The 24,208-nt window shown below is 42.4% G+C and overlaps 1 protein-coding gene and 1 long non-coding RNA gene across 3 annotated transcripts in view; one reads left to right on the top strand and one right to left on the bottom strand.

Moving 5' to 3' along the window:
• LOC126868649 (uncharacterized) overlaps window positions 1-23,920 on the bottom strand; it is a 37,434-nt gene extending 13,514 nt beyond the window's left edge. For both annotated transcript variants that reach the window (XR_007690671.1, XM_050624375.1), the window contains exon 1: window positions 23,584-23,920. Coding sequence is in view for 1 of the 2 variants with exons in the window: in XM_050624375.1 (XP_050480332.1) it covers window positions 23,584-23,621 (38 nt within the window). In the remaining variant the exon portion in view is untranslated. The remainder of the gene's footprint in view (window positions 1-23,583) is intronic.
• On the top strand, window positions 9,207-17,296 carry LOC126868654 (uncharacterized). Its single transcript, XR_007690677.1, has 3 exons — window positions 9,207-14,461; window positions 14,536-14,729; window positions 15,150-17,296. It is a non-coding gene; the product is annotated as an uncharacterized LOC126868654 (long non-coding RNA).
• Window positions 23,921-24,208: the final 288 nt, after the last annotated feature.

Here is a 24,208-nt window from a genome sequence, read left to right as displayed (position 1 = left end):
CGTGCACGGCCATTACCGCGCGTTTACTTCGCGTCGAATCCCGCATTCGGTTCATATTTTATGCCAATCAGTTCCCTTCGCGACGAGCTAACGAGTAACGAAAGGACGAAAAACGAGGAAGAAGTTCCTCAGGCTGGTTAACGTGTTTAACTGTTTTTGGAGGGAAAGCAGAGAACGTTGTTGTACAATAATAATTAACGTTAAGCCTTTCCACGAAATTATTTCGTTTCTTAATAAGCCACGGTGTTACGCTAACAACCTCGTGTGGCAACCTCGTACGAAGTTTCGATATTCGAGAAATCTTCGCGATTCGCTTGACGTAAGTTATCGTTGTAAAAAGTCCGATTTTCCGGATTATGATTCGACGAGTCACTCGTATCGAGCAGCTGTATCATCGGTACCATTACAATGCTCGACAGACGCTCGCTTGAATACCGATCGTTCGTGCATGTGTGCACGTAGCGAGATAACAGGACCCTCGAATTATCGGCTCGGCATTCTATTCACGCTTTATGATAATTATGAAACGCGCGAAGGGTCCGTCGATTCTGGGTTAAGTTCGTCGTTCGGCACGGAGAAAGCTACGGCGATATGCGCGCGAGGTTCGAAAGGAAAAAAAAAGAGAAGAAGAGAAAAGAAGAAGAAAGACACGAGTATGTTCATGATGCCCTTCCCAAGCCCGAGCAGACTTTATTGTTCTCTTTATTGTGTACCTCCGGTGAGAACGTGGCGCGCGCAATCGATCGGACGATGCGCGCAATTATTGACTCGCGTTCAGTACATTTTCGCTCGTCTTTTTTCTTCCGATTCGTGACACGAGTTTCTCGCATAATTGCGCCAGCTCGTGCTTTCGTATTGGTCCCGTGCACGCGGTTCGAAGGGATGCCCGGAACGTCCAGCGCGCAAACAATGTAGAGAAAGTCGATGGAAGTTACAGAGAACACGGAAAAGACACGCCCTGACGAGTATTCTTGTCCTCTCGTGTCTCGTTCCTCGCCTCCTGTTAGATCGCTCGTAGAAGACGTTGGGTCACGACCGAGCGTCCACAGCCACGCGATACTTTCCATTTTATCTGTGTTTCAAGGAGATCGTGAAAAACTGTGCCTCCAAGTCGCAGGTCGATCGTAAACATCGAGCCGCAGAAACGTTCGGGTCAGGTTGAAATATTAATTTTAATCCGACCAAGCTACGAAGGTAATACGATTAATATTTACGACCCGGAGGAACGGTAAATTCTTTCGATACTGCGAATTTTCCATTGGCAACGAAAAGAAACAGTTGTAACAGTTGCTTCTACGAAGCTGAATCGATCGACGGAGTATTAAAGTATCGTAGAGTCGTCGTACAAAAGTTCTGTGTAACGTGGAATTGCTCGTAAACTGACAATGAAAGCCGATATCGGTGTTTTCAAACGAATCTTTCGTTGACTCGCGAAACGGTTTTGTGAATGAAGTGGCCTATTACGTAAAGAACGAGATAAACGTTGCTGGAGGGACGGAATAATAACGATTAACCGATTCCCGGTAATAACGAGGAAACCAACTGGTTTCCTAATTGACGTTTCGCGTAGCGCAATGGGCTACCTCGATTACAAGAATTTTCCTCCGAGCTCGCTCTTGGTGAATACGTTCGTAGCCCGTTCATGTAGGAATCCACGCAGCCGTGCAATGAACGACGTATACCGCGATTAATGGCAAGATCAGGCGAACTTGTATTTCAGAAAAGTCGCGATTACAGGTTTTTCTGGTTCCTGTTTCGTCACGGTGTGGGGCGCGTTCGAGAAACTTTGAAAAGAGTAGCAGACGAACATCATGTTAAAGCAAAATTAATCGAGGGAATAAATTATCCATCTTATTTTACCGTATTGCTACGCTTGATGTACACGCTCGAGCAACAAGCTGCCTGTATGTATATTTAAAACCTATTTACCTTTTATCTTGGCCATAAAAAAACGTTCGTTTCTTGCGATCTATAAAGTTTCGCTTTGCTAAGAAACTGCGAGAATCGCCGTAATAAATCGCGAAGGAACTGTGAACAACAAATTTCAAAGTTATCGCATTGTATTCGTTGATCGCACGTCGTCGGCATCCGTGCGTCGTCCAGGGAACAACGTAATTGATATCGTTAAGTGTACACGACGCGAAATTGCGCTCGTTTATGCTGTCTCAAGCACAACTGGCTCTGTTATCGTGGATCACGCGTCGCGTCACAATTTCGAGCAGAGTAAAATTCATTTTCGTTACGGCCGAATTGCCGCTTTAACTACGCTCGAGCCGGAGAGCCTCGAGGAACACGAATCGAGATCGTGTGCAACGAGCACAGATAGACCAACAGAGAGAGGAAAAGGGCAACGCTTCGGAATCGGGCGTGTTTCATGTTTCTTCCCTTCACGCGCCACCGATCTCGTTCCATTCGATCTCGAGAATCCGCGCCTTTGATCGATCTATCCTCCCGTTCGCGGTCATTGATCTACTCGCGCTATTTTCAGCTTTGATTCTAGTATATTATGCCTTGGATATAGCGAGACGATTAATCGTTTTCCCCTCACATAATGCTAAAGGTATTCTGTGACTTTCTCGACGAATCGTGCTTTTCCATTTTATTCGATTTTCACGAGAAAACGATCGGTATTAACCAATTACGTACCGCACCTGCGTTGCAAACGTAGTTTTGTTCTGCAATGTTCAGAATCATTTATTTGGAAGTCGATACCCGTCGTGGTAATGCGGTTCAATAAGAAGATATCGCATAAAATCATTAATATCCGTTACTTTTATTTCAGATTTTCCAAATTCATTAGCTGGTAATTAGCATTCTGGATGGTGCGCTGAAACACGACTCGGTATTTAGTATGTAATGGCTTAACATTACCACGTTGTATCGATATCAAAGAGCTTCGATTATACAGCTGTTCTAACATCTTCAGAACGATTTCTCTATCCGTCCTTTTTGCTAATCGTCCTCGAGGTGAGTGAAAAATTATATAGCGCCTCAGACGGTTGGCGAAGTCGATAAACCGGATATCGGTGATCAAAGAACGGAATTACTGTAATCAAGTTCCCTCCGCGTTCTTCTATTTGCAATTAACTCTATATTGAACGGCCGGTACTGGCCTTGAGATATTTCCGATATTCTCATTTATTGGATATGCCCTTCGCACCGGTCGGGGAAAAGAACGGCTACGCGGAAAAGTACGATGGAGGGCCGATCTCTTTAAAGTTCACTGGATCATTGTTCCTATCGGTGACTTTAACGATCGGAGAGAACAGGCACAGTCTGAACGAAACTTAACATCCACCTTTAACGAACGATTTAATCGAGTTCATAGTCTGGATAAGGAGGAGCATGATTTATTCATTGTTATCGACGTTTATCTTTCACATTAAATAAAAAGAAAGAGAGGAATGCAAGATGAAAAAGGATCGACGCCATGATCGACCGTTTCAAACACGTCCAATGTTCAATCATGATAAATGATGCGACGTATCGATCAAAGAACCTGGAGACTCTCTCTGCGGTAAGTGAAAGAGGAATGTTACGGATCGCGCTTTGTTTCCGCTATTCTTTTGGAACGCGAACGATTTACGGGCCTCGTTAAGTGTTTCTTTTCGTCGTCGTCGTCGTCGTCGTCGTTGTGCTCGTCCTCGTAGCTGCAAGGGGAAAGGAGTAAACGTCGAAAGATACGGACGAAGAGAAACACAATGCTCGTTGCCATGTTTGCGGTGAACGGTAACGGTGATCATCTGACAGCCGTAAAGTTTTCAGTTCGTCTCTAGGCACCCGATTATGGCGTTTAATGCGGCACAATGCCGATAGAATGGTAAATTATTTCTTGCTGCGTGTCTAACGGGAATACCTAGGCTAGGTCGGTTGATAATTTTCACAGGTCGAGTCTGAACGGCGCCTCGTCTCTCCGACTCCTCGAAACTTCATAAAATGCAAATGTATTCCGGAGCGAGGCAAATATTTCCTCGTTAGCTTCGAGCTTCTTCGTTGTTCAGCAATTTGTGCTTGTTATGCGAAAAGCGTATCCGCGCGGTTCGAGTAACTTTTCAAAGGGTGCAACTCGTGGCTCGTTAACAGAGTTACTTTTGTTGTCTCGTTCCGCGTTCCGGGAACGACATTTTTCATCGGGCAAAAGAATTTACGCGTTCGAAGCGTGTACGAGGTCGAACGGATTGCGAAGGAAAGGCAACGATGAGGCAATGTTTGCAAAATTCTCGGCTCTTTTTCGAGCAGCGTGAAATAATCGAGTGAAAACCCGTATATGTTTCAATTAAAATGCGGGCAGGATCGAACGATTTCCCTTTGCTTGTTAGGAAACGAATCTGAAATGTAACTCGTGACCCGACAAAAATTGCCGCTTTTTCCACGCGTTTCTCGTTAACTTTCCTGTTTGAGCGATGTACTCCGCGGTTGATCCGTTCTTACGAATAGAATCAGTCACGTTGTAACGCGAACATTGATTCTTCCGTGTCGGTATCCATTCGCTTTTTTTTTCGACTTATGAAACAGAAGATTCGCTTTCACGCGATGGAAAGTAACGCGTTACGACGTACCGTGATCGTATCTGTTCGTTAATTTTTATTTTTATTACGCGTCGAATAATTAAACGCAAGAATCCTCGGTGTCAGAATGGCGATTACGCGACGAGACTCGCCTGGTTCCCTGTGAAAGTAGAACCTCGTGCATTCTGTTTTGACTACCGCGGAAGATAGATGACCGGTAAGAGAGATATCCTTGTCAAAAGCCATAAATCTCGGATGGCCGAACTGGACACCCACGTATTTATTTTTATTATATCAGGAACGGTCATACGTATCGAGCATAAATACAGATAAAATCGACCTCGGTCTCGCCTGATCGATGGGACCAGGGGGCCAATAAATCCTTCAACCCGATTCTTCTTGGCTTTGAGTTTTTCCCTTTTTGCAGCACCAGCTATCGGAGTACGGATCGACAGACGCACGGTCGTTGACATACGCTGGTCTACTATAAAAGTATCCGCGGAGAAACACGCGAGCCAGCAAGAAACGCGCGTGCACTTGGAAGAGTGTGTCAGCGGGTCAGTGACACCCATTAGCGGCAACAAAGTTCGATGTTTAGCCACTGGTTATCGACCTTGCACCGTTCACCTAATTGGAGTAGAACGTAGCCGTGACTTCCATTATCTTTATCAAATCAATCCAAGCTGTCGATTAACTTTGATTTTGTTCCACGAACAACTTTCTCCGACACATCGATCAACCGATGATCTTTTAATCGATGATCGTGACGACTCGTAGAAACCTTCGATTTACTAGAATACAATCTCGATCGTAATTTGTATTACCGTCAAGCACACGGTCACTTTCGTTTAAATACGGCCTACCTACGCTTTCTTAAAGCATATGCTGCGCGATAATCCGAGACGACAAAATACAGGTGGAACGTACACATTCGACTTTCCAACTTAACGATGATAATATCGTTTATCATTGGACGAGCATTAAACGTATCTATTGGAAATCGAATGATTTTCTATCGATGTTTCTCGTTCGAGCAACTCGGATAAATTAGACGAGCAAACAAAAAATTCCTGTCCTCCAATTGGTTTCGTTGGATTTTAAACGCTAGAGAGATACGTGGCACGATCGATGCGAAGCCCAGTCGCGTTAATTGCAGTCATTTTGCTCGCAGTCGACCATCGAGTTTACGGCGCTTTCTAAATCGACGCGAACCATTGGAAACGTCGCGTCCCATCACAGATTGGCAAATTACTGGACGAACGAAGGTGAAATAAACGTAGTTGGACCGTTTTCCGGCTATCAGAGTGATTTCATTGAATTGTCCGTGACGGACACAAAGATTCGTGTACAGAGATTCATCGACAGGTCACAAAATTACAGCCGATTTATCCCGCGGACTAGCTCGCAAGGTTTTCCGCAAAACCGCAAATCCACTCCCCGCCATAACGCTTTCTATCGTTATCCGTGTTTGTTTCTCGTTTTGCTATCAGACGATTGTTTCTATCGGTATTTTCACCGAACCACGACGAGTTTTTTTCCTGGAGAAAGTCTAAACCTATCGGGTTTTGCCCGATTTTAACGAGCATCGAAAACATCGTTTTAATTCGTTGTTATAGCCGAGTCTTGTTATATCTATATTTGTATCGGCGAATTCCGGTCTAACCGGGGTTCTTTTATTTTGTTGGATTATTCGTGCTGCTTCGATGCGCACGATGCATTCGCTGCGGCCGGAGAAGTGGCCACCAGAAATTAATTGTTTGGAACTACAGTTATGCATGGAATCTGTGTCAGGATGGACTATAATTTTCAACGCTCTAATATGATCGTAGAGCGACATTTGTAGGTAAGATCCATAGATGATGGATCTTCGTTCATAAAAATAGTGACACGTTGAGTCAATATCGGTGTCTTATTTAACGCTAGGTTCGTCCTATCGCCCTGAAATAATATTATTTTTCAGATCTTTTGTCTTCTTTGCGATTACTAAACATATACAAAAATTTATATTCCCTGTCATACGACTTCAATCGCAACTATGTTTATGTAAAATATGTTTAGATAACACAATACAGGTCAGTAGTTCTAGTGTTAAATCAACGTCATGGATATGGAGATAGAAAATATTTGCCAACGGATTGAATAACCGACTGGGAGTAATCCTGCACGGGATGTTATAGAACTAAACGGGAACTAGAGTCTCCTTTTACGTCTAATGGCGAGAAGGGACCTTAATTTAAGCACCGCCGACTCCGTTTTCTCCGGTTTGTCTTATAAGGAAAGGAAAGTTTCAGGCGTCAATTCGTTAATCCAAGCTCTTCGGGCTAGAATGTGTACACGTAAGCCTTTTCAGCTAATATACACATAGCCCGGTCTGGTTATGTAACGCCACGCGTCACGTGCAATGATTCCTGTCTGTTATAATCGTCGGGTGTAATATGCAACGCGAGATCGCGAGAATTCAGCGTCGCCTAAGCCTCCTGGCCCGTTCTCAAGATCAGCAACCTCGTTTCGTGACATAACGTCTCGCCTTGGTAAGGTAGAGTGGTTCGTGTTCGAGTTTGTAATTCATTAAACGACGGATCGTTTGTTCCGATTAATCGATCGCGTGGTTCTCCTTTAACGTTCTGCTTTGACGCTCGATTAGAACGGGTATCGTTGAAACGTATCAGACGCTACAGACGCGGCTGACTTTCAATGGTAGTACACGATGTCATTGACACGTAAAAATCGCGCGACTGAAACAAGCTTTCTCGTATAAAGGAGAACACGACTGTTTACACTTGTGGATCATAAACAATTAGCATCGGGAAAGGTGTGAGCCAACCTTTACCGGAGTTGATTGCTACGAAAACGTCTGCAATCTACTTTGACAGATACGACGGACCGTGTGACCGTCGACCTCCTTTTCCCGTTCGTTCTGTTTAATTACCAAAGGTCTTTAACTAATTGCAATAATATTACCCCATTTTTCCTCAAACGAAAACAAAGAGATCCATGAGAGAGTTTTCATAAAGAGACTTGGCCTACGGCTTACCGGCTTTCTACATATTTGGAACGATTTTACTCATCCTCGATGATGAGGTAACGTGAAAGCGTCTCATCGAGCCTTATCACCCTCGAGATTAACTCACCGATGAAATAACCGCCGATCTGTCTCGTTTATATGAGGTAACGACAATTCTATTCTGCTAATGTTGCCTTGTGCTAACCTGCCGAGAGAGCTAACATTTTTAAATGACCTTTCCCATGACACAAGTGCGCGCGTTCGCGTTGTTGCTTCAACCTACGGGTAAATATCGAAGTATCTGTTAGCACGTAATGCACGTACGTTCGCACACGTTTGCGAAGTATCCTCTCGTTTGTACGAGTTAGAATAATCTCTCTGCCTCTTTGTCTTTCTCTCTACGGCGCCTCTAAGTTGAAACCTTAACTCCGTGAATCCTTCCCTCGGCCTAATATTTGAGGAATGGCTACCCGCTTAAACCCGCTTCCAAACATCCTGTGTCAATACGACATTCGAAATTTGAACGCTAAGAAACAGCAGAAGTTTCAATACTACAAGACGAATCCTGTTTCTCTGTAAATATAGAAAGTAAAGTTAACGATCAGGTAGTTGAACTCGAGGACTTGAATCGTACTGTCTTCCGTCTCAAGACGATTATTCCGTCAATTGACCCGTGCGGGTCGCGAATGAAGCTGTTTTCTCTAAACACGACTTAAGGAAAATAGCGAAATTGCCTGCGGTGCGTTTTAACGAAGGCGGAATAAAAAATAGCCGATAGAGACGAAAGCTATCGAAAGTTATCGATAGCTTCATTGTACGCTAGTATGGCGCGCTTTTCAATCTCGCCAGTGAAGAGTGAAACGTAGAAATACCGTGGCATTCGCTTGGGAATTTCTGATACAGACGTATGTATAATATACGAGGCGGAGGGAGAAAAAGACGCGTATAGAAAGGACGATAGAAAAGGAGGGGCTGACCGCGTATTTGCTTCACTTCCACGAGAGGTTAGCCACCACGTAACCGGCATCGCAATCCCTAATTATGCAACCTTCTTCTTCTTCTTCTTTCATCCAGTCATATCTCCCGCCAATATATTCTCTCGGTTAACTCGGTAAAGCAACGTGAGTTTTCTCACGCACCTGAGTTTCCGAATGCCGAGCTCGGTGCCACGGCATTTCCAACGTTTTGCGCGCTATTTAACGCCCGGTGTTACTACAGCTGCAATCTAGTCACGAAGGACATGCTGCCTTTTCTTCTTATTCAGTTCGTTTCCGATTGCGTGGCGCTTCTTTATCCCCTTTGTATTTCCGCGGGAAAGTGGACCAACGCGAGAATGTCTTGAATTCTCGTTACAAGAATGTTTCCTTACTTTTTACTCTTTGTGTTTTCCTTCCAAGTTTTTTCTACTCTCATTAACTACTCGTCTTAAGATCATTAGAAATATTATACATATACAATCGAGGGTGCTACAATTGAACGGAGATTTGTTTCGCCTACTAAGCACTGTAACTTACAGTGACAGATAAACATCCTTAGTTTAATAATAAAACACAGAAGAAACGAGGATCAAACGTGTCGTGTACGCGTATTTCAAAATTTGTATCATTCTTCCCGCGCACGCGCGGTGATGCAACTCGTACCGTAAGACATATCCAAACGCAATAGTCAATTGACTTTCGCGGTCCTCCGATTCGGTGGTTGCGGGAACAATTTCCAAACATTCGATTACGTGAGAATCCCAGCTTGTGTGGCAACGAAGCGATAACGATCACGAACGTGTCTCGAGTTTCCATGTCCCGATTGACATTGAAACGCGTACAAGGACGACGCGATCTTTGGAATTTCCTTGCACACGCGTTCGTGTTTCTTCGATCGTGTTACGCGGTGTTTCGTTACGTTCGCCGCGTACAGGTTATGTGTGCTTGTGACCGTATCGCTGACACGAACCGGGCAAATCGTGCACATTTCGTTGAAATGCAGTGCATGAAAAAAGATGTGATTCAAGTAACAACAGACGTGCTAAAGTGGCACGAAATGTTCCACGGTTAGGTGATAAAGTTTCGAAACGTGACAGATTACTATTTACGGTATCAGCCAGAAAATCGGTGTAAAAGTAGCATTAAAAGATGAGTTGGATATCAAATGTACTGTACTGTCTTGATAACTGACGACTGGATACGCATGTAACGAGTTAGTCAGGGAGGATTTACATTAAAAATTTGACGTTAATATAGAATTGTGTAGAAGGATTGACTTACACGATGCTAGCCAATGTGCAATTCGAGATATCGAGATTTCAAAGTCGCTAGGTTATATATATTATATAATATATTGTAGAAACAGTCGAATGTAGAGATTCAGGATAAGCAAAATGAAAGAAATACAATGGCTAGAAAAAGTATTTGTAAATACTATATCTGTATATTATTTTCCAATGAAGCGTTTTTTATCAGGTTCTATATTAAATTTTCATAGTATCAAATGTTTTTTGTAGTCATACGAAAGTACTATTACTATAAACTTAATGTAGTTGAACCTAATTAATTAGCATGTAAACGCTATAATGCAGTGGTGTGTAGATGCTTTCGCACTGTACGTATACATATAACGAAATTCCATCTATCCAATTTCCACTTATCGAAATGAAAGTTTAGCTAGTGCTCGATTAAATTACTCGCTATTGAAGATGAATCAATTTATCTGAACTTATCTATTATATAAGCGAAAAATCATAGGTAGTGCGGAGGGTGAGTGAACTCAAATTACATGAACTTTGGCTGTCAATGAATATACATGCATACGTTCTATTACTTTACTATTACTACAACGCCGTTTCGCCCTAGGCATTTCAAGGAAACGATGGGGATAGCGGTGGCCAGGTAACAAGGCAGAACGTATATTCCTATAATACTTATAATTCAAGGAACATGTTATATAGCAAAAATTGCGTATATTATCCTGGGAAAGTCACGCGTAAACTTTTCACGCGAATGGATGTTACGTTACACGTGGCACCTGGCACTTGTTTTGCAACGTGAAAATATTCGCAATATTTATCGCTTGGCTTAATGGTCCTCTATCGGGCGTTCTATTCACGCAAAACAAATTGCACAAATTCTCTCTCGCAACGAACGATGATTTATAGATTCTTTATTAGACGTTTCTCAAACAGTTTCAGAACGAAGACTTCTTTTTTATATCGTTTGACGTTTACGCACGAGAAACTCCATTTAAACGCATACACAGGTTAAAAAGCAAAGAGAACAGCGTTCGTTCGTTGTAGTTTTTTGTCGTGCCACTTCCCTCGCCTAAGTGGTTCAGCCTTGAGTAGGTAAGCCGGGTAATTGTAAACAAATGGGGTGATCGACCTCGATGTCTGAGCCTTGAGAGTCGCTCTCGGAATTCTTGATATTGGGAAGCATTGAACTGTGCGATTCAGACGACGCGACACGCGCTAGACACGACGTGTAATCGTCTGGCGGACGACTGATCCGCGATTAATCACATTCAACGTTTATCGTGCATGTTTCGTGCTCCTATTACCGTTTCGTTCGCGTTAACGTTAAAAGGCTGACACAATGCTCGGTTTCGTAAGTCGCGACACGGCTGTCGGAAAAATCTCGCGGCAGGAAAGTGTAGGTTACGGGATTGACAACGAGAAAATCCCAGAATTGTGTTGACACGTGTGTTTTGCTGCGAAAGCAGAGCACGAGTGTTGTCGAATATCTAGTTACGAATAGGAAATATCAATTTCAAACGTATGCTTGTAGTTCAATCTCCCTTCAAGTATAAAGAATTCAAATATTATTTCTTTTACATAATAATTAGTTTTCGTAATCAATCATTTAGTTGTTATGAAAATGATCTGCAAATTATATTTCTGCGATGTTTAAGTGATTTTTTCTAAATCGAACGATTAATTAGTCAACTGGTCAATAATGTGTTTTATTTGATTACATATGTATATAGAGAAATATTTAAATTATATCTATGGAATTTAATATTATATCTATGGAATTACATAGAAATTCTAAACGACGAAGTTGGCAATTAACAGGAGAAAGCCACTTGCAAAATCCACTCCAGCGATTTCTCTACATAAAAACGCGTTATCAACAGATGTGGATCTATTTCCGCGAACTATGCAGATCGTAAGTTCCTCTAGAAAAATTGATGATTTCCCTCTATTTCACCTACAATCGTATAACGCAAGCGAATCATAAATCTGACTTCATCGTCGATGTAACAAATTCTTTGGTTACAGAAAGAACGCTTCTATAATGAGGAATCTGTATAAATCAAACTCGTATAATTTCCAAAGGAAAAGCGTCTGATCATAAAACCAATCCTAACATTCAACCCTACAGTGGTTAGACAGGAAATTCGTCCTTGGAACAGTATTCACTTATGATAAGCCGGGATCAACTTATTCGAAGGAATCTGTATAAAATCACAGGATTCTACGAATCCAACTTCGCTTGAGATATCGATGGTCGTAATCCGACTTAGGCTTGGTGTAGACATAACGTCGCGTCCTGGTTGCGATTTCGTAGTGGCGATGCTGTACAATTCGACACTTTCATATTTTTTCCACTAAAACTACATCACTTGCATTGAATTTAAGATCCCTGTGATTTGGAAAGATTTATATTTCTATCAATAACGCGATGAACACTGTCGTAGAATTCTGTTATTGACAAGGTAAAACTATCGAATTACGCAGCGCAGTACCGCTGCGAAATTGCAACGATATTGCGCTGTTTGCCTGCGTTAGACTTTCAGAGTCAGCCTCCTTCTTCAACGTTTCCTTGAAACGCATCTACTGTTAAGCACTTTCGAGAATCGCCGTTGGAAAATTGGCTCGGTTTTTCCATGGATCCGGTCACCGTGGCGCCGGTAAATAAAAGTGAAATTGTACCGTTGGTTCGCGTGGCCTTTGTAATTTGCGACTGTAAACTATAACTTTCACTAGGACTTTCGTCGGTTCTGTCGAAAGAGCGGCGTCCCTCGTCCACGTTGAAATATACGCGAGCCATTATTGTCATCCGTACGCGGGCAAAAGCGAGAGCTGTGTCGTAATTGCTGACGATAAAATTTACGTTGCTGTACCTTTCGAGTATTTACGCGTTTACCTTATGCCTTTAGCAAGGAAAAACGTCTGAACGCAGTTAGGTTTAGAATTCTGTAGTAATCCGGCGAAGTTAATGAACGATCGGCTTAACCGTTATGTTATCGCCGTGGTTAATTAAAAAAAACGCGGAAATTGAAACACACGAGAGGTTTGCCATCGGAGTTATCATAAATTTTAACACTGATCTTATTCGGATAGACTTTTCGCCTCAGAGATTTCAGATTCAGTCGAAAATCATTAATTAGTACGCTGCGTTGGCGTGGACCGTTAAGAGAAAACGAAATCGTTGACGGTTTATAATTTTGATAGAATCTAATGATATACAACTTGAAACGAATTACACGTCGTAATTTTTATTTTTCATAGCTTCGAGTTCCTGCTGATTTCATACGAAATACATCGATCAATTATCAGGAAGAGGAACAGAAACAACACTATGCAATAAAAGCTGGTGAAGACTGTTATTGCACGAGTTATGGAAAAATAACTAATTAGAAATTATTAAAATTTGAATAATTGGCAAAATTGATACAATAATCATAAATTTAATCTATTTGTTGATAAGTATCCTAATATTTATGAACGAGGATATATATGTACGAGCCCCATGCCCCCCAAAAAATCTTAACGCAATTACTCTGTTATCTTCAAAGCGTAATATATTTGTTATCGACTTCGTTTAAAAAATCATGTAATCTAAAATTCTTAATGTACATCAATCACCGAATATCAAAATTTCAGTAAAGTTAAAGCTCCAAAGATATTTGGTCGGGAGTGTGTAGATTTAACCTAACGATTTCTCTCTGGTCGCAAATAAAGAAATAACCGAGCAGTGTCATCTCTTGTTCGTCGAAGAGCACTCGATGAAAATTTTGCTCGTATCTGGATATACAGATAGACCTTGTCCAGCATCCGAGGTTCCGAATGTCGAAAGGAATGCTCGATCGGACAGGCCGATGTCTTGGGACGCGCATACCGGTACCAACGGTCGCGTATCCATGGTACAGCCGCATCAGGAGTACAACCCGAGATAATCGCGCGGCGAGTTCTTAAAGGACGACGTATCTCTATACTAAGCCAATTTAAATACCTTTCCGCGGTATAGTGGCTTCTTTTCCTAGGCCTGGTTGGAAGCTCGCCTCGGCACTGTATAATTATACGTGGGTTAATAATGACTTACGAACTGCAACCAGGCCTTCTTGTTCGTTTGTTTAGTGCCACCGATACGTGGTTGCACCGAGGCCAGCCACGATGTTGCATTAAATTGCATCGCGCTAATCTACCGATCGTTCTGTCTCTTTCTCTCTCTCTCTCTCTTTCTCTGGTTCCTTATGCACGCCGCAATACCAGCAGAAAGATATTTTTTAAGCTACCACAAGATAGGGGGAGGAAATTTTCTCCCGCGTCACGAATGTTACTCGATTGTTGATTCTACTGGTTGAACGTTTTCGTTTTCGTTGGTAAGGAAAAGGAATTCCATCGTGGCTGAATCATCGGGCTACTACGAGTCGCTGGATTCTGTAGCTTTAGCCCGTTCTATAGCTTTCATACGTCTTTTACCGCTATGATGTTGATTTATCCAGCGAATTATTAGACACGCATTAACCATGTACTTTTCCCAGCTACCTATCCATTATACATCATACAGATATGTTTACATTTAATTAGCGCGATATGTAAATACGTGGTTATCGTGGATAACCAGTTGCTCGTGAAATTCTGTTAGATTCGCGCAAACGAGCATTAACACGACCGTTAGTAACAAATATCACGGATGAATGGCAAATCGAGCTTTTAAACGACGATTACGTACGTCAGGTAAGTGTACTCGAGTAGCTATCCAGCAATTTGAAGCTTGTAATATCGAGCATTAATACCGAGAATCATTACAGAGAAGGGAGTTATTAAAGAGAGCTGGCGCTCATTCTTTTTCTGTCGATCCGTACAACTTCGTGGCTCAACATCGTTGTTGCATCTGATGTGCCGGTACTATCACACGCTCAAGTTTTTCTCCGAAAACGATGCAAGTAGGACGTTATTCTTCCTTTATTCTTTTCTCTGGCCTGAATTTGCTCGGCGATGTTCGGTACGTTAAATACAGCGGATCTGTCTATCTTTTTCCTCTCCTTTTCGTAGAAGGAATATATATTCCTGAGAATGTACGCGTATCTCGTAGAAATCACGATACTCTCTTCACCTGCTCACGTTGAATCGCGCCTCGTATTCCTTTTACACGTTTCGCATCTCGTCTACCATCACTGGTGCAATTAGAGTAACAAGTAAGAAAGCTGATATTGCAAATAAATGAGTCAAAAATATTGGAAAATAAAGATTTTTACAATTGAAATATTCTGTGATATTTTGCTAGAATCGGAAGATTATTTTATTACCAATATTTTGCCAAATAATCAATACTCTTTTCTCTCTCTGCTAAGTTTAAATTGTGCTGTTAGTTGAAAGAATCGATATGTATTTTATTTTCTTTTTTAATTAAATTCCTTTCCAGGTTCTTCGAATGATCTAATATGAACGAATATCTTGAGAATATAAATGAGCGTAAGTTCTGCAAAATATACGTATCTAGAGTGTACAATGTGCCACTATTCGAAGCGTACACACGTGGCTTGAATGGAAATTACTACGCGGACAGTGTAGCAGGAAACGTATCGGGTCAAAGGTTAACATTGTGTTTAACTATTGATGCTTTCAAGATCGAATTTTTTTGAGGTAAGATTAATTTCTTATCAATAATAGGAGCACGTTTCTTCTTACATTTTATCGAATGAGATATCCTAATAAAAGATGAAGCTTCGAACTTATAAGTTACAATTATAAAACCCAATTTACAATTTTAACGTAGCAATGCTTTAATTACGACTACTTCGAAAAATACTGAATATGTAACTCTATAATCGCGTATTTCTCGTAAACAGCATAACGAAACCAATGTAAAAGTTTCAACTAAATCAAAGACACGAGGAGGCAACCTTACACTCTCCTTTTCAGTTGAATATTACTGAAACACTTACACAATTCCCCCTTAGCGATATGTTTTATGTAATTGAACTACTGAACGCTTGCAAAACTTTAATCGCAAATATCTTAAAAACGGAGGCTCGTACTGAAAAACCCTATTAGGATTTTGCAACGCTCAACATGCGCTATAATTTGCACCTAGTCATTCTAACAACGATTTTCGTAGCCGTCCCTTCTCCGTATTAACTACGCGTGTTATTTGAGACGAAAATTATAAGAATATCTATAACGTTCGAAGCACTCCGGAATAATTCCCATAGTAATTAAAAAATTCTTCGATCGAGAGAAGATGAGAAATATAAGACGATCTTAAATTTTCAAAGACGTTCGATGAACACAAAAAGTTGGTAGGATCGTTGGAGCAAAGAGAAACATGGAGTCCCGAGTGTAACGCGCCTCTCTCATTATCGTCTTCCCCAATGCATGACGCTATGCTTGATGCACTGTTATTGCCGTGTATCGTATACACGGCCCTGGCATAATGACTGTAACCCGCCGCATAATCCTGTACTCCTCCCTTTGTCGTCGTACGCCTCGAAACACACCGAGGCACTTGAATCGATGAATGTTAATCCGTGTCAAAGAGCACTTACCGCGGAAGCGTTCGGGTATTTCGCGGCTTGATATCGCGAACACATCGTCATCCGTAGACGTTTCCGTAGCCGTGGATGCTGCTGCGAGTAATTGCATCGAGGATCGGTTTAATCGCGGAAAGCACGGTTTGTTCGTCGAAAGGGGTAAGAATGAACAATGTAAATAGGAATTGTGACGCCTATGGAAGATATCTTCTTTTCCTCCGAGCTAATGAGTGATAAGTGCAAGCAAATAGGACGTATCTTTGTATAATTCATTGCAACATTTCATTTGTAATCTCTCTTATCACTTTATGTTATTGAATACTAACTGTAAGTACGCATCTGTTTAGGAGACAGCAACGAACCCTTTTCCTCGCTACACATTTTCGTCATTCACGCGTACGTTGCAACCACAGACGAATGTACTGATATAAGATGAAAGCGTCTTCCTCGTCGTTCGACGTTTTAATAATGAGACAAAATATATCTTACTGTACGCTTCGTAGACTGAACATCGGTGTAAACGTTCACACCTGTCGTCACACCTAATGGGCCACCCTTATGCTTTTACGAAGCGACGTTTCGTGGACAGCGAGTCTTAAGGATGGCAGAATAATTTTTTGCTTCGTTGGAAAAGAGCATAAAAATACTCACAAGTATAATTTTCTTACGTACATCGTCAGAGTACTACTATCAGATAAGGTTAAGATTAAGGACATAAAATAAAAGTGAAAAGAAGAGAGATATTCGAAAGCTGGAAAAGTTAGTAGAAACTAGTAGAATATCTATGTGCGCACGGAAAAGGGGGAATCAGTCTCCTAAGAGGATGAAGAAATAAATTTCTATAAAGCATCGATAAATGCCAATCTCGCGATAAGCAAGAAACGAATATTCTTCGTAACAACGATAATCCGCCGTTCGATCGACATGCGCACGCTCATAAAATTTTATCGCGCTGTTATATCCTCCTGTGTCTATAGATGTTCCACGTTGTTCATTATACAGCATGTTTTCATAATCGATACGCTTCTTATCAATGTACTTTAAATTAATAAGACCGAACACGACCGCGTTTATAGGAACAACCGTCCACTATATATCCACTCTGTGGGAAGGAACAACGATTTTCTGCTGCGTCTGCTGAAACCTCTCGCAGTTCGGGCTCGTGATTGATCAATTCCTTAAAAACGAACACCGTCACTTCTATAGACCATAGGATACACAGAGGCCGAGGAACTAGAAGTGGTGGTAAAAACGCTTGTGTAAAAGGAGGGTAAGTGGGCTTTATGCTCGCGAATGACTTCCTCTCGATCGATCTTCCGGGTTCGTACGGTAAATGCTCGTAACCGATATCGTTTCCCCGAGCTCCGACTCTCTATTGTGCTCTGAATGCTCTCTCGTATGAGAGCATACAGAGAACGACAGAGAGGGGACGAAGGATAGGGACCACGTGCTCTCCAAGTATCCAAGTTAGCGCGGCTACACGGTTTACATAAATCGTGGAATTTCTTCGTGGAGAAATTGCTACGATTTTGTCGACCCCTGGTACGTTCGTAAGTATACAAATCATGGACCAAGTGGATTTCAGATATTATTTTAAAATATTTCCGCCAATATTGCGGAACAGCCGTAAAACAAGATAAATCCTCTGCCTCCGAACGTTTTTGTAGCGCAGTGGATCTTCCGGGTCTGTCGAGCTCGACCATGGAGAGTTTTATGTTTTGCGATCGAGCGAATGTTAACCGTATTGTGCAGACTTTTTCTCCCGATGGAAAGCAACGAAAGCATTCGCGATAGAAAATGAAGAACACGCGAGAAAAACGTGACGAGTTTATTTTTGCTAATCTCCTGGTTTCCTTGCCACTTGATATCTAAGATAGATAGAAAAAGAAACTGGTAGATTCCAGAAATAAATCAAGTAGAAAATCAATTTTAGTATGTTAAGTGGGATGCAAAGATGCATATTTAATCCGACAATGAAATAAAAAGACAGTTTTGATAAAATCGATAGATGGCTAAAATTATAAGATTGATTAATGAATTTTCAAATTCTTTATAACGTTCTTTTTTACCTGAAAATATTTAAATCTTTAAATACTTAAACTCTAACTATCTTCGTTTTCGACATTTCCTTAAGTCTTGGTGAGTTTACGACCAGTGTCTCGAGAGAACATCATTTTCCCTATAAAATGGCCCATGACGATATTTCTTCGATGTAACCGCGCGTGTTAACCGGAGATTAAGCAATCAAATTGATAGTTTTGAATCTCGAAGTCATTTGCAATGAAATTGGAAACCTAGTCTATAGACGGTATAAACATCAGTACATCGGGCAGCACGCAATTAATTACTGTCACCCGTTTTATGAGAAACAGAATCGACGTTACATGCATCACTTCCGTCCAGTCGATCTTCCGGGTTCCACGTAAGTAACGAGCAGCCCGATTCACCGGTATTCCGTAACGACCGACTAGTAGAACGAGTTTCGATTCGGTACGACGTTAAACCGAGTGATCACTCAGCGATCTCTCTGCTGGATAAATGCGTAAACATTATTGAAAAAGATGGAAGTATCTTTTCATTCATATTTACCGCGCGCTCGTTTATGAAACGGGTCGATCCTTCCTAAGCTAATCGTGAAAATACCTAATACGAAAACGAACGAAAATCTTGTCCACGTTATTGTTTAAAAGCTGAATTCGTAATCTTCCCTTTCTATTTACGAATATTCCAATATAATAATATGCCATTTTATTGTCCAATGCCCTATATTTGATACAAAGCGTGTGGTACTCGAAGCATACGTATATTCGTTTCTAAGAAGAAAAATCGTTTAATATACTACGCGATATGCTATACACATTGACGTAAAAATACACTATAAATGTTGTAAATTGGTATCAATCGTAAAAGTCGATAACAATTTCACTAAAAGCACTTGCACGTTTGTAAAATTAATCAGAATAAAAAATCTGCTTTTATTTCTGCTGATCTGGCAATACTGGTGTTAAAACATTCGAAATATTCAATTACCCACGCGCTATAGAACTGCATTTATTTAAGTTTTATTTAATACCCAATCGATTTACCGTAAACCGTAAATTCCTATTATTCGAACGAGAAATCCTAACTAATTTGAAAAGTCAATGAGCTCCAATTACGTGAACCACTTATGACTCAACCAGTTCGAATAAATGCGGTTCTACTAGAAAATCTTGAGGCAAGATTTTTCCATGGAACCGCGTTACGCGACACGGTTCAAGTTCGTGTGGGCCACTTCCGATCGATCGGTCTTCCGGGTTCCATGTAAGTAATAAATGCTCGACTTGCCGGTAACCGATATCGCCCAACGAGTAAAACTCGTTTCGGTACGGCATAAGAGGGGCAGGCAAGCAGGGCAGAGGCACTCTCTCATGGATGGCCGTGTAACCCTATAGGAAACCTTTAGCGAGTTTCACTTTGCACGGCTCGCCGTTACCGGACTCGTCCGTGGCTCCTTGTCACCGTGGTACGTAGGGGAACGTAACGCGGGTTGCAACGAGTTTGAGCTGCCTGGTCGGCCAACGCTTCGCCTTTTGCTATCCGTACGCAGCTATCGAGCGCGTCGCCGAGCGAGAGCGCGAGCTAGAGTCGCATGGCCGCGTGTGAATGCACTTCTAACAACGCGAGCAACGCACCGGTCTAATACGAGCACGACTATGGCCTTATTCTTTCGTCAAGAGTGTCACGCTTATCTTGGAAAAATAGAGAGGACGACCGGTTACCGAGTTGTATTCTTGTTCCCCTTTTTTTTCCATCGGTTGCTCCAGTTACACAATGTTTTCTTCTCTTCTTTGAATGAATACTACTTAGAATCTTTGACTTCGTTATGCTCTCTTTTTATTAACTTCGAACGCTTCTCGTCCGAAGTGTGGCAATAATCCTTGGCATTTTATACGAGTAAAATTTTAACGTGTTTCTGATGAGTTTTTAACAGCTTCGCGATTATAGGCAATAGGATAGAACGCTACGAAAGTTTCGTACCGCTGCTAGTTGCGCGCAGTTCACGCGCGATTCGTTGCTACGAATCCTCCGCGTAACTACGGAACGGTGCGAGCGTTCACTTTAAAGTCTATTGTAATCAAAAAATAACTGTTTCCACGGATGCCTAACAGCAATCGTACGCTTTCCTCGTTGTACAAGTAATACGTGGCACGCCGTCTCGTTCGCGGTAGCTGTCTACGACCGTAGAATTCGTAGCGACACACGATCGCCAGCCGGAGATATCCGTGGTAGGCGCGAACGAAAGTCGATAAATTCTTCGTAATCCCGTTTTCTATATGTGCTTCGCGCCACTCATATCGAGCATCTACTTTTTCCACTGAAATACCAACGCTCGCTCCGACTCGTATCGAGCTTCTCGATCGCGCCTAAAGCAGAGTGCCTCTGTTACGTGTCGTCGTCGCAAAAACCAAGAAGGATAAGGAAGAAGAAAAAGGCCAGGTACAAGAAGATACAAAACAAAGAATACGCACGTACGCTACATGTGTGTTTGATATAAAAGAAAAACACTGTTGGTCGGTAGAAATATCATTGTTCACGCGTATCGTAAATTATCATCGTAACGTGATCGACGTGATCTAGGAAGATGGTGATTTTTGTTTTTCTTTTTGTTTTTAAATCGCGAATCAGTATCGTCGTGATCGGATCGATACGAGCGAATACTGCTTGCCGTAGCTTCTGGTTGATGTATCGATTCCACGTTTCGCTTTTCCGTGTGGCAAGGACACGAAACAAGACGGAACAGCGTAGGTCCCTTTTCAACGCGGGGATGCACTTTGGATAAGCCGTGGAGGGATCGAAGACAGGAGGGTAACGCGGCTGGAATTAATGCGGAATGACTAAGCGACTGCTTAGAGGCCGGAACCGAGAAACGAGCGTTTCATGCGCGTATGCTCTATTGATAAAATGTTCTTCCTCGTTGGTACTGGTATATCGTCGTACTACGTATCCTCCGCATTTTCGATGTCTCTTACGCTCGTTATGTAATCCCGCGCTCTTTCACGTTGCCTTCCTCGTGTTTCGGCGCCTTGCCATAGGGCAACCAAGGTATGCAGTCGCGGTGTAAGGCTCGAGAGGGCGTGTTCCCTTGCTGCTCGGAAGTTTAATCCATAGATCGTGTGTTACCACTGTAGCCTCGCTATTCCGTGTTACGTATTACGTTGGATCGTTACGTTGCTTTGCTACGGGCGTTCTTCTATGGATTTGTTGTTTATTATACGGGAAAGATGATATCTTCGAGGTGAATATTCATTTCCGAGCTCAGAATCGTCTGCTTCCGCCCGTGATGCCTGTGGTATCGCGTGTTTACGTAGAACACAGGATTTTTAAAAGTCACTTGGAGTCAAAAAGAATTTACAGTACGATTGTGTTACGATAACATTCTTACGAATAAGATTCGGATAAGATTTTTGAATTTTGATAACATCGTCTGTAATTACGGGATTAAAGTTTAATAGAAACGAATCGATTGGAATTAAATCGGCTGTGTAATCCTTACCGATGTAAGTACGATACTATAATTAATTTCTAACAAAACTAACACGTAAGAAGATTCTTCGAGTAAAGTCATTATTATATCGAAGAAATTGATAATTGGTAAGAATCGATAAGAATTGCACGAGTTCGCTTATCTCGGTTAACAAATTAAAAGATACATCGTATGAAACAAAACTTCCGATATAATTCCAATCGCATTACGATAATCCAATAATACCAATACATAACGTCGATATCACAAATGTTCGCTCCAAAGTAAACTAACATTCCAAACTAAAATTCTCGCTAAACAACGAAGTAAAATACGATCTCGTTGTTGGTAAAGGTGTCGATATGCAGTGCGGGTAGCCGATAAACTCGAAATACGCGTTTCGTTGCTATTTGTGATCAGTTTTTGTGGCCTTCGGTAAATCGGGTGCGTCATTCTGATATTCAAATGAACCTGGGACACCAGTGGTGAAGATAGCTAACGACGAGCACGCGAAAGCGAAGGACAAAGACAGAGAAAAAGGGAGAGGGAGCGAGAAGAGGAGAACAGAGGGGGGTTAGGAAGAGAGAGAAAGAAGAGGAATAGAGAATGACCGCACTTAGGTCCTTTCGTTACGGAGCAGAGGAATAAGCCTCGGTCAATGGCTGCGGTATCCGCAGGTTCAAGGAAAGCGGGCTGGTCCGATTCGACATCATGTCGTTCATGGGGAAACCGAACAGGTGACGCGCTCATGAAAATACAGGTTAATAGAATACCAACAGCCACGCTTGGAAACGTTTTAAAATGGATATCGTAAAACATCGATGTACATGGAATATCGACAGGGAAAAATATTATAAAATAGCAAAATGGAAGAATTTAAGGATATTGCTATTATTAGAAAGGAAAAATTGTCGCGTGATAGATTCTGCGATAAATCAATTCGAAAAGCGTCGAAGAATCGTACGTGATGGTTGAAATAGAAATCATATATAGGAAACAGAGAATCATATTAAAAGGTAACTATAATACGATAATTGTTTCGGTGTTATTCGCATCATTATGGCAACAAATCTCACGGTTGCGAGTGCTTTTATAAAACCACTAATAAGCGAACCTAACCGAGGTTCGTAGAAGCTTATCGATCACATACGCGAAACAAACTAGCAATTTTCTCGTCGCGTAGAAATTGAAAGATTCGATTACGAGCGAAGTGGCGGGCACAACGCCCTATGCAAACAGCGATCGCTCGATGAAAATGCCATCACGTTTCTTCTTTTTTTTTCTTTCCTCGCCTCTATGCTACACCCTCGAACGTAGATTATACGCGTATCTCGCAAACGTGGAACCCGAGATCTCAGATTCTTCCATGGTACAACCGTGGTACAAGCTCGATTCCACGTCGAGAGAGTTTTCGAATACTGTGAAATCGATTCGCGGAGGCACAGGAAGTGGGCGCGTTTCTTCGATTCGCCGTAACGTTCCGTGAACAAACATCGAACAAAAACGGGGTAAAATCATAAGCTTCGAGAACGAGTGGATCGGACGAGATGCCGGCTCTCGGATCGCGCCGACTTTCTTGCCTCCGTACCTCGAGGACACTTTGACGAAGTCCGCGTGTATCGCCGCCAGTCCCCCCGCTGCATAGCAACAAACCGATCGATCGAACCGCGAACATTTTCACGGAAAAATTTCTCGGTCCGTGTACGTCGGCTAGTGGGGCGATTGGCGGTGTCGACGAAAGCGAGAAACGAGAGCCACACGAGAGGCTTCGAGCCTCCTCATGGGACGCGACTAGCTATCGATCTAAATGTTTCCCATACCGGTGCATGAAGGCGGCAGTCGACATGTTACTATCCATGGGGTGGTTCCATAAATCGCAGCCCTTCTACGGCAACACGGCTTTTTAACACACGCCCGTTTTCCCGCCGTGGCAACCGTTTGATAGCGTGATTTCCGTGGAGAAAAGGCACGTTGCAGGACGATCCCCGGGACGATTATCGCGCTCTTAACGAATACTCTGTACGTACTGCCGAACTCGTTTCCCCGGGGGAATTACCGGCGGATGAAATCGGTCGTGGATGGCAACAACCGTTTGCCAACACCTGCACGACTTGGCAGGTTGAAACCGTCGGCTGAACTGAAGTCAGAATGCGCATTCGTCGGTTTCCATGGTAGTGGCCGACAATGCTGGTGGTGGTGGTTGGCGACGGTGCAGGAGGCGTCGGCGGCGGTGATGGTGGTGGTGATGGTGGTGGTGGTGGTGGTGGTGGTGGTGGTGGTGGTGCAGTGGAGGAGCCCGGTAGCACCGACGATGGTGGGGATTGACAGAACAAACCGTCTGGCCGGCTCTGGCTGGTCTGGCGCGTTCACAACCAGGTGCTGCCATGGAACCTAAGGTTCTGTTCACATGATGGCCTCTGGTCCAATTGTTTTCGCCCATCGAAT

The sequence above is a fragment of the Bombus huntii genome, chromosome 8 (genome assembly GCF_024542735.1).
Source record: "Bombus huntii isolate Logan2020A chromosome 8, iyBomHunt1.1, whole genome shotgun sequence".
NCBI classification, from domain to species: domain Eukaryota; kingdom Metazoa; phylum Arthropoda; class Insecta; order Hymenoptera; family Apidae; genus Bombus; species Bombus huntii.
This window is presented reverse-complemented; position numbering and strand designations above follow the sequence as displayed.